This window comes from Kogia breviceps, chromosome 11, assembly GCF_026419965.1.
Source record: "Kogia breviceps isolate mKogBre1 chromosome 11, mKogBre1 haplotype 1, whole genome shotgun sequence".
Lineage (NCBI taxonomy): Eukaryota > Metazoa > Chordata > Mammalia > Artiodactyla > Physeteridae > Kogia > Kogia breviceps.
In genome coordinates this window covers 11,282,896-11,293,640 of record NC_081320.1, presented here as the reverse complement: position 1 = coordinate 11,293,640, position 10,745 = coordinate 11,282,896, and the positions used below count along the sequence as shown (strand labels likewise).

Sequence of the window (10,745 nt, the reverse complement as noted above, 5' to 3'; positions counted from 1 at the left end):
GTGTGTTAGTTTCTCCTTTACAACAAAGTGAATCAGTTATACATATACATATGTTCCCATATCTCTTCCCTCTTGCATCACCCTCCCTCCCACCCTCCCTATCCCACCCCTCTAGGTGGTCACAAAGCACAGAGGTGAACTCCCTGTGCTGTGCGGCAGCTTCCCACCAGCTATCTAACTTACATTTGGTAGTGTGTATATGTCCCTGCCACTCTCTCACATCATCGCAGCTTACCCTTCCCCCTCCCCATATCCTCAAGTCCATGCTCTAGTAGGTCTGTGTTTTATTCCCGTCCTACCACTAATCTCTTCATGACATTTTTTTTTCTTAGATTCCATATATATGTGTTAGCATACAGTATTTGTTTTTCTCCTTCTGACTTACTTCACTCTGTATGACAGACTCCAGGTCTATCCACCAGTGAAATTAAGAAAACACTCCTATTTACCATTGCAACAAAAAGAATAAAATATCTAGGAATAAACCTACCTAAGGAGACAAAAGACTTGTATGCAGAAAACTATAAGACACTGATGAAAGAAATTAAAGATGATACAAATAGGTGGAGAAATATACCATGTTCTTGGATTGGAAGAATCAACATTGTGAAAATGACTCTATTACCCAAAGCAATCTACAGATTCAATGCAATCCCTATCAAATTACCACTGGCATTTTTTACAGAACTAGAACAAAAAATTTCACAATTTGTATGGAAACACAAAAGACCCCGAATAGCCAAAGCAATCTTGAGAACGAAAAATGGAGCTGGAGGAATCAGGCTCCCTGACTTCAGACTCTACTACAAGCCCACAGTAATCAAGACAATATGGTACTGGTTCATTGACAGCCGTCTTTTTGCTGTGTTCTCATTTGGTGGAAGGGGCCAGGGAGCTCTGTGGGGTCTCTTTCATACGGGCACTAATCCCTTTCATGAGGGCTCCACCCTCATGATCTAAGCACTTCCTAAGGGTCCCACCTCCTAGTATCATCACATGGGCCATTAGGTTTCAACAGAGGAATTTGGGGAGGGGACACAAATATTCAGTCCTCAGCAGGCTCCTTCCTGTTGGAGTAAAGCCTTCTGAAAAGAGGCCATTTGAGCTAAACCCTGAAGGTTGACATTTCAAATAAAGAGATGAGAATGAGCCAAGATACCAAGATACCACGAAGTGCAAGGTGAGTTTGGAGACCCTAAGGAGATAATTTTAGTGAAGATATAGAGTTTCAGGCAACTTTATATTTCTGGTTAAAGAATTTGAACTTTATTTCTCAGGCAAAAGGACGCCTATCAATCCTTTTAACATAGCGACACCACGCAATGGCAGATTAGAGCTCAACAGAGTTATACAGTTTCCACAAGTGTGATATTGTACGGTAGAATCCACAGACAGAGAGGGAGGGGTAAAGCTGGGGTTCTTAACCTGGATCTATGAATTGCTAGGGCAAGTCTCTGTGAAGCTCAGATTATTACACGCAACGTTTTTATGAGGACTTCTATACCTTTCATCAACTTTTCAAAAGGTCCGGACCCCCAAAAGGTTAAAGTGCACTGGTAAAGAGAGAAAATCAGTAGAGTCCCCACCGTCCCCCAAGCCTGGAGGCATATACCTCCCATTTGGGGGTCAGGAAGCGAGAGCGAAGTTGGCCAGAAAACCTTCTAATTCATAGTTATGAGGCAGTTCAGGCTCGTATTGACATGACCTGAAGAAGATCTGGACACCAGGAAGATCCTATCCCAGTACAGGCTGAAGGTACAAATAAATACCCAGCAAATTCTTCCTCGAGCTTCCTTCGCGCAACTGCGGAGGCGCTAGGACCGCGGGAACGCCGCTCGCTCCCGGTGAAGCCCCGCCTCGGCGCGAAGCAGGACGGGAAAGTCAACATGGACGCGTCCATTTGAACATCTCGCCTGAGTGGTTCTCCCGGACGCCTGCCTGTCGTTAGCAGTCGTGTTCGCAGCTGCTGCCCAGTCTTCCTCCGGAATTGGGGAGGGAGAGGGAATGAGAAGCTGCAGCGGCCGAGGAGTCACCTTGACCATCCCCGCCGCCACCCTCGGGCCCCCTCGGCCCCCGCGCCTCCGGGGAGCAGCCGGGGCTCGCCGCGCCTGACGCGTCCCGAGTCACACAGGTATGGGCCCGGGCCCGCAGCGCCTGGGGGTTCTTTGCCTGTCCGGTATCCCTCTCACCCGCCCCGAGGCCTACCCGCGCGCGGTGACCCAGAGGGCTGGGAGCCCGGGGCGGGCCTTGAGCGGGTGCCAGAGCCAAGGGGACCCCAGCTTGCGGGTTGGGCTTTACGGGGTGCACCTTCCTGCTCCACTCTGTGCCGGCTTCCTTCCTTAGCTAAACGCGGTGTCCCGTGTGGGCCTCAGCTTCTAAATCAGCCCCTTGCCGCTCTGATAACGATTTCTGAGACCCAGGCTCTTAGACTGATTGTTTCACCTGACCCTAAAGAGGCCGGGGAAGCTTTGCCTTTTTAAGGAGTCTCAACTCAAGGTGTCTTCTGTGTGCATTTGGGTTTACTCTTGAAGTAACTGTGTGGTTACCTCTGGCGGGGTAGTTTTTGTTCCTAGTAAGCAATGCTAATATCTTGTTTTATAGCATATCAATTTAATACAGTACTTTCAACTGCAGCTCTTTATGTTGTCCCCTAATAAGTAAAAACACATAAAAATTTGGGGTATTGCAAAAGTATTAAATGTGTCGCCTTAATTAGTAGAAAAAGATATTGTACTGTGAAAATAACTATAATTAATACTTTTGTAATTTTTTCTTAAAGTTTTAATAGAATAACATTTCAAAATCGCACAACTGAAGTCGGATGAACTCGCAAGTTTTTTTATGTTGGTTATCCTGTTGACTAGAATATAGGAAGACCAGCTGAATTTTATTTTTTTCTTGTAAGTTTTATAAGGTACTGTTGTAGTTATATCCCACGTTCAGGTCTTCTCAATTCTGAATTTTAGTGGGAGGAAAATAAAAGTGTTTTGATTGTGGCATATGGTTATGTCAGGAATAGCGTTTAATTCATAGCAAAGTAATTTTGACCCTAGAGGAGCTGAATAGGAACTACAGGGGCTTTGAGATTTTGCAGGAAAAAAAACCCTACTGATGCCAGAAGACCTCAGGTGAGAAATATAAATCAAATTTAGTTAAACTTTTAATTGTGAGTGCCGTTTCAAACCCTTTAAAGTTGTCTATGGTGCTGTGGTCAAATGTTGGTTTTGATCTGTGTTTGAGGATCGTAGCTTAAATGTGATGCCACAAAATCCATTTTCAATGTAGGTGTTTTCTTGGAGAGAAAACTGGCATCCACCTTATATACCACATTATGCAGTGAATTTTACTAGCTGTCAACTACTGTATGTAGAAATGTTTTGGAAGTAAAGAGGCATGGTTCCCCCCACAGCACAGCCACATCTTTATAGTGATAAGCTGTACTGTAATAGGTTGTGTTAATTAAAAGCTGGGACTCATAAATTTGCTGCAGGTGTGGCTGTCCCATGGCCAGAGTTCTTCATGCCTTGGTTTCCTGTGTTTGGACCCCAAATTGGAGTTGATTGTAGTCATATATTTAGGTGGACTGGGGTGTCAAATCTACTGATGACATTTGACAGTTTACTAGGTCTTTTGTGGATTGGTCAGCTGAAACGAGTAGTTCAATTTGTGATGAATCAGAAGTAATATGTGGTTTTTTGTGGGTTTTTTTGTTTGTTTCATTCCAATATGCCAGTGGTCCTTGAGGTGTGCTTTTCAAATGAGTTTCCAACAGCTGAACAGAAATGACCTTTAATGTTGAGAAGCCGGGCAGTCATGGGACTATAAAGTACAACTTGTCTAAATACTTCATATGTGAAGTGTGGAAAAACTAGCATATAGTAGTAGGAAACAGGATCGGTGTTGTGGAATGTAAGCGCTTGTCTCAGCCCAGTGGTTTCCTTCAGTGGTAACGGTCTATTGGTCAGTCTCCAGCTAAAATGTGGCGACAACTGTAATCACCTGAGAGTCAGATCTGGAATGACCTTTGATGTTATAATTACTTGTACACCTACAATGTAATAGGATTGACACTCATCTAAGGATTAAAGGCTCTTCTGTAAACTTTTATGATATTTTATTCTGGTTTTAACTCTAGAAGCTGACCAGAGTGTGTTTGAATTCATACAGAAATAATGTTGATATTTGGAACCCATGTCGAACTTCTATGAAGAAAGGGCAACAATGATTGCAGCCGGGGATTTGCAGGAATTTGTTCCTTTTGGTCGAGACCACTGCAAGCACCACCCTAATGCTTTGAACCTTCAGCTTCGCCAGCTGCAGCCAGCGTCGGAGTTATGGTCTTCTGATGGTGCTGCTGGCTTGGTGGGATCCCTTCAGGAGGTTACGATCCACGAGAAACAGAAGGTTCCGTTAAGTTTCCCATTGTATTTTTGAAACATAGAATGTTGTGATCTACTTGTAATTTAAGGCTACCTGCAACTGAGAAATGAGTATAATGCTACTTCCAGGGTAATGGTTAAGATTTGGTAATTTCAGTCAAGACTAAAACAATGACTTCATTGTATTATGGTGTCATAACCATTTATTTAGACATATAACTCATGGTTTTATAGTAAGTACTATGATTATGGTCCATTCTAAACCTCTTTCTCTTCACTTAGTGTGTGGGGACCAGATTTCATGTTGTTTGATTATTAGATGGTAGAGTTAGAAATGGTCCCTGCTGCAGAAAGACTTACATGTTTCTTGAGGACAAAAAAAATGCCACATAAGTAGATAGAGTACTAGTTCTTAAATAGGAGAATGAGATGTTAGCGTGTGTCAGAAAATCAGTCTTTCCCACCTTATTCCACTTTCATTCCATTTGGGATACCAAAATCTCAGGGAGAGGAAGTCTATCTATGTAGTTAGAAATCTGAACCTTTCTCTTTCCCATTTATTTTGATGAGTGGGACAAGGGAAGGAAGGTGAATGTATATGTAGTTGTGAAGCAGGGAAATCTACCCTGTGAATAAACTCCCCCAGTGATTTCTACATGCACCTCCCTGCCCCCTCTCCATCACTTCCCCATGCACCTTATATACCATTTTAGTTTCCCTAGCATGTTGATTTGATTTTGGGATCTGTAGATATGGTATAATTTTTGTTTGTTTATATTTTGGGCAAATAATATAGTAGTATATAATATAAAACATCCTGTAAGGTATATAATACACATATGCACACACCCCACTTTGTTAATCAGTGGCACTAAGCTTCTAAGAATTGGGCTTAGATTGAGTCTTACTCCCCAGGCACAGAGAGAGTAGGAGACTTGCCTCTGAATGATTATTTGATTTAATTAATAAATCCTGCTCCATACTTTGGAAAAAAGTGCTTGAACATGTCCTACATGTGTTAATTTTTAAGGAGAGCTGGCAGTTAAGGAAAGGCGTAAGTGAAATTGGAGAAGAAGTAGATTACGATGAGGAACTCTATGTGGCTGGAAATATGGTTATCTGGAGCAAAGGAAGTAAAAGCCAGGCATTGGCTGTTTATAAAGCGTTTACAGTTGACAGTCCTGTTCAACAGGTGAGTTGATTTGAATTTTAGCATTTGATTGACTGCTTAACACTTAAAAAAGTTTTTGTCCTAAAATTTAATAGAAATAATAAAAACAGTGTAATGGTCCCAGCAGCTGGGTGTCCATTTAAAAAATTTCGTTTGTTTTCTGTATCATCACTTTTTTTTACACCATCCTTTGTCAATTTAATGATAGTCTTTAAACACTGTTCTTGAGTAATTCAATTTGTTATTGTCAATAAAAATTTCTAAGGCATTTAGGGTACAAAGAATACTGTTAACACATTATGATTATAATTGATTGCAGAGTATTTAATAAATAAAAATCTGGTTCCTAGTGATAATCAGAAAGAGAAAGAAAAAAACTAACTTATCGTTGCAGTTGGCTATTACACCTAACTCTATTATGAAAATCGGTAATTAAAGGGAAGGAATTAAGCATTTTCCCTGCCTTTCTAGGAAGACGTGCAGTTCATCTCAAGTTAATGAAGGAACACCCTTATTTATGGATGAATGCCAGCTAATAAATATAGAAAGAAGGGTAGAGTTAAAAATATCACCACTTTGTAACCTCCAGTGTAATAATGGATTCAGAAAAGGATTGTTAATGGATATTAACACTCTTGGGTGAAAGGATATTACCATGGCACCAAGGTATTACCCTGTGAATTACTTGATAAAATGGACTGGACATCAGGTGCTAGAAGAAAATTACATTATTTTTCCTCAGGTGGGATGATGGTTTTGTGGTTATATAGGAGTACATCTTTAGTTTTAGGAAATGCACGATGAAGTGTTTAGGGGTAAAGTGTCATGATGTGTGCAATTTTCAAATAGTGAGCCCCCACCCCCTGCAATTCCACATGTACTCAAATGCCCTTAAACAGGTACGGCAAAATTCAGGTGAGATAGATATTCACTGTACTGTTTCATCTTTTCGTACTGAAAGTTTTTAGAATATCAAGTTGGGGGAGAAATGAAAACATTTATGTTGGTTGCATTACTTGTTAGGCTACTGACAGGAGGTTTTAGAAGCTTTTTTTACTCATGTAAAGTTCCCCATTTGTAGACACTGAAATTGTACCTCGACACTGCTTATTTATTTATTTATTTTCCATGAACTATTTCCTGATGAGTGTTGTACTCCTCTAACAATTTATTAGGAAGGGTAAACTGAATTATTCCCAAATTTGAGAGCATGTGTGAAAGCAGTTCCATCCAGGAGTGTTGAAGCCAGTGCTCTTTTTGCTGATAATTTCCCCCTTATGTAACATTGTGAATGTATTTAATACCACTGAAAAACAGTTAAGATGGTAAATTTTATGTTATGTATATTTTACCACAATTAAAAAGACACATAAAAATGCCATTAAAAAATTTCAATAAGCGATTGTCAAGCATACCAGTTGAAGTTTAATGGCTTTTCCTAGTTTGTATATATATTTTTAAGATGGGCCCTTAAGAAAGGGAAATGTTTTTCTAAATATTCTTTCTGGTGAGTCAAAGAATGATGAGATTAGGTAAGTCTGGAGATTATAAAATAGCTTGGCAATTTTCAACTCTTCTGATAATCTTTAGCTTTGTATAGGATATAGGGTTTACTACAGCTTGAACCACTATTTGAATTCACTTTTGCTGCAAAGCTTCTATCTAGTAGGTTTCTTGATTTTGTTTTCCCTCTTCTTTTTATTTGCAAGCACAGTTTATCTTTCCTTAAGATAGTTATCATTAATTAGTCTAATTTTATCTTATTTTTCTTTGTTCCCGTGGTATATGTGTTGAGTTGATGAGGAGAGACCATTATGTGACACTATTATTTAGATACCATTAGTTGATAGGTTATTATTTAGATGTAATTTTCTTAGGTAAGCATTTTGTTTTGATTTTAGGCATTGTGGTGTGACTTCATTATATCACAGGATAAGTCTGAAAAGGACTACAGTAAGTTTCTTTTTGAAATTTTATTTGATCTTATGATGATGCCAAATGTTTATCTCATTTTTTTTCCCAAATGTTTATCTCATTGTTTTTCATTCAAAATAAGTAAGCTACTAATAATGGTCGATTAGTGCAAGCATTTTTATATTGTGCATTAAAGAATTTGTGCTGTTGGGAATTGCAATTTATTTATTTTTTAAAAAATTATTTATTTATTTATTTTTGGCTGTGTTGGGTCTCCATTGTTGCATGCGGGCTTTCTCTGGTTGCGGTGAGCAGGGGCTATTCTTCGTTGCAGTGCGCAGGCTTCTCATTGCCGTGGCTTCTCTTGTTGTGGAGCACGGGCTCTAGGCACTTGGGCTTCAGCAGTTGTGGCACACAGGCTCAGTAGTCGTGGCTCTCGGGCTCTAGAGCGTAGGCTCAGAAGTTGTGCTGCACAGGCTTAGTTGCTCCACAGCATGTGGGATCTTCCCGGACCAGGGCTCGAACCCGTGTCCCCTGCATTGGCAGGTGGATTCTTAACCACTGTGCCACCAGGGAAGTCCTGGGAATTGAAATTTATGATTATTGGGATTTTTTTTTGAAAACAATGCATATATCTTGTACTCTCTCTTTTCAGGTAGTGATGAAGTAGAAAAATGCATATGTATATTGCAAAGCTCATGTATTAACATGCATAGCATAGAAGGAAAGGATTACATAGCTTCTTTACCTTTTCAGGTAAACTCGAGTGTTTCAATGTTTTTGTGTTTTATTGGAGAATATTCGTGAATTAATTGGTTTCAGAAGTATTGCTACTCTCATGTCTTGTAATAAAAAATGTTATTTTTACTGAAATAAAATTGTAGTGGCTTACCATTTCCATCCTTTGTCTTAAAAATAAATTATTTAGTGAAGTGAATTATGAAATCTTTTCTGAGAGGTTTTTTTTCAGTTTAAGTGACATATAAGAAATCATTTTGGTTTTTTTTCAAGCACTTGATCAATATTAGTCTTTCTCCTGTTTCTCATTATCTTTTTCATACCCTAATGCTGTTGTTACACTTTAATCACATTGTCATTTTGGTACTGATATTAGCTACTGGCAGGAATTTCAGGTCAAACTTCTCATCCTTAGATTTGATTTTTGTCTTAGATTTACTTGTTAGAATTACTTAAAAAAATTATAGTTAATGATTATTAGTTTGCAAAACTCTTATTAAATTGGAAGAAAATCTAATGTTCTGTAATGTTTCGTAAAAACATGTTATAAAGAATAGTTTCTTTTACTTCAGTTTTTTTCCGCACCCTTTTACCCAATAGGTTGCAAATGTTTGGCCTACGAAGTATGGCCTGTTGTTCGAAAGAAGCAGCTCTTCACATGAGGTTCCTCCAGGCCCACCCAGGTATGCGGGTCAGAATGTGATTCCTTGGGCTTTTTTTGGTTGGTTCTAAGGTAAGATTGTTTACCCAAAAGTTTGGGATGATGATAATTTCCATGCTGTCATCACAGATAGATGCCTTTTTCTCTCATCTCAGCATCGTACCCTTATGAGTTCTGCTTCTCACTTGGCAATTATCTACAGCTTTTTTCCCCAAGTAGTAAAGTTGAGCAAACTTGGCTTAAAGATAACAAAACTCAATTCTTAGCTCTGCTATTTTTTCCATCATGTTACTTTGGGCAAGTCATTAGCTTTGGCTTTAGTTTCCTTATCTGTTACAGGATGAATACTGTCATTTATTTCTTAGGATTTATGCAGTGGTTTAACAAGCTAATGTATATAATCTCTGACATAGGGCTTCATATGTCTCAGGTGTGTAATAAATTATAGTCTGTTTACTTTGTCTCCCTAATCAGCTGTGAGCTCGTTGAAGGGCAGGAACATACAGTACCTGTCACAGTGTGGTGCAAGTAGTAGACACTGAGTTTTAAGAAAATTGCTTACAGATTTTAATCTCTCTCTGTGTTTAGAGAGAAGGTCTGTTTTTTCCTCTTTTTTCAGTCACTCCTTAAGAAAATGCAGCCATTTTATTTACTTGAAATGTTTCTTCTTCTTCTTCTTTTTTTTTTTTTTAATACTCTCCTTTGTAAATAGGTCTAGAAGACTAAATTTCTTTCCTAGCTGTTGGAGACACACTGCCACTAAGAGAGGTTTTTTTAAAAAAGTGACTGCCTTATGCCCATTACTCTGTTTGTTCTGTAAGGTGTTGACTGCTGCTCACAGATACTCCCTGGGCTACACTGAGTTCCGTGTGTGTGTGTGTGTGTGCAAATTTACCCTGCATAAGAGGAGAGAGTTCTAGGAATAAAATAGAAGATACTGTGAAAAACAGTAGTTGAAAAGTTTTTAGAGGGTTGCTTTTTGAGATGGTAGGTTTCTAGTTGGTAGTGTAATCTGCAGAAGACATTTCTTTGTAAGGAAAGTACAAAATTTGTGCACAAATGGAGTCATCCTGTGTTGGTCATTGTTTATTTGTTCTTTACTAGAGAACCTTTACCCACTATGTTCAGCATGCTGCATCCACTAGATGAAATTACACCTCTTGTTTGTAAATCTGGAAGTAAGTGTATTTTTATAAAATCTTTTCTGTAGTCTCTCTTTTGAGTTTGGGGATGGGGAGGAAGTAAAGGAGCTTATGAAAATTAGATTTGTTTTATAAAAATAATATAATTTAGGCATTTAAAAATAACTTATTATGAAAATAATTCATATTAATTCATTGAATACCCTGGTATTAATTGTTTTAACAGCTATTCTTTTAGTAAAAATAGAGCCTATACATCAACGAGAAATACTGATATATTTTCTAACTTACCTGTAGATGCCTCTGGACTTTGTTCCTTAGTAATTATTAAGTAAATGAACAATACTTAGATAAACTAAAATCGTTTCCTTTTTTTGGAAAAAAGAAATGTAGGGCCTTAGACCTTTACTTTGGAAATTTTTAATATTTCATTTTCCCTGCTCATAATAACATAATTTGTTGGGACTCAGACTTTTAGTAGTTCCTAGAGGTATTTCTAGATGCTTGTTTTAAAATTTTAAATGTGACCAAACATAGGCTATTATGAACAATGAGGACTTGAAGGCTAAAAAAAAAATATTTATATTCTTTGACCAATTTTACTTTAAGGACTTTATCCCCAGTATATATTCTGCAATACCACTGAGGTTTTTATCTTCCATATCTTCTATATCAGGGCTTGGCAAACTACAGGCTAGGGGCTAAATCCAGTTTGTTTTTCTAAGGCTTAAGAGCCAAGA

The 10,745-nt window shown here is 38.5% G+C and overlaps 1 protein-coding gene across 3 annotated transcripts in view; it reads left to right on the top strand.

The window, feature by feature from the left end:
* Positions 1 to 1,863: 1,863 nt before the first annotated feature.
* The window catches only part of ANAPC1 (anaphase promoting complex subunit 1), a 98,221-nt gene continuing 89,339 nt past the window's right edge, over positions 1,864 to 10,745 (top strand). For 2 of the 3 annotated variants that reach the window (XM_059079069.2, XM_059079066.2), the window contains exons 1-7: positions 1,864 to 2,131; positions 4,168 to 4,404; positions 5,410 to 5,571; positions 7,452 to 7,503; positions 8,120 to 8,220; positions 8,803 to 8,885; positions 9,968 to 10,041. In XM_059079069.2, coding sequence (XP_058935052.1) covers positions 4,192 to 4,404; positions 5,410 to 5,571; positions 7,452 to 7,503; positions 8,120 to 8,220; positions 8,803 to 8,885; positions 9,968 to 10,041 — 685 coding nt within the window. In that variant the 5' untranslated portion in view covers positions 1,864 to 2,131; positions 4,168 to 4,191. Of the gene's footprint in view, positions 2,132 to 4,167; positions 4,405 to 5,409; positions 5,572 to 6,021; positions 6,293 to 7,451; positions 7,504 to 8,119; positions 8,221 to 8,802; positions 8,886 to 9,967; positions 10,042 to 10,745 lie in introns of all 3 variants that reach the window. The other variant, XM_067007232.1, reaches the window with a different exon arrangement.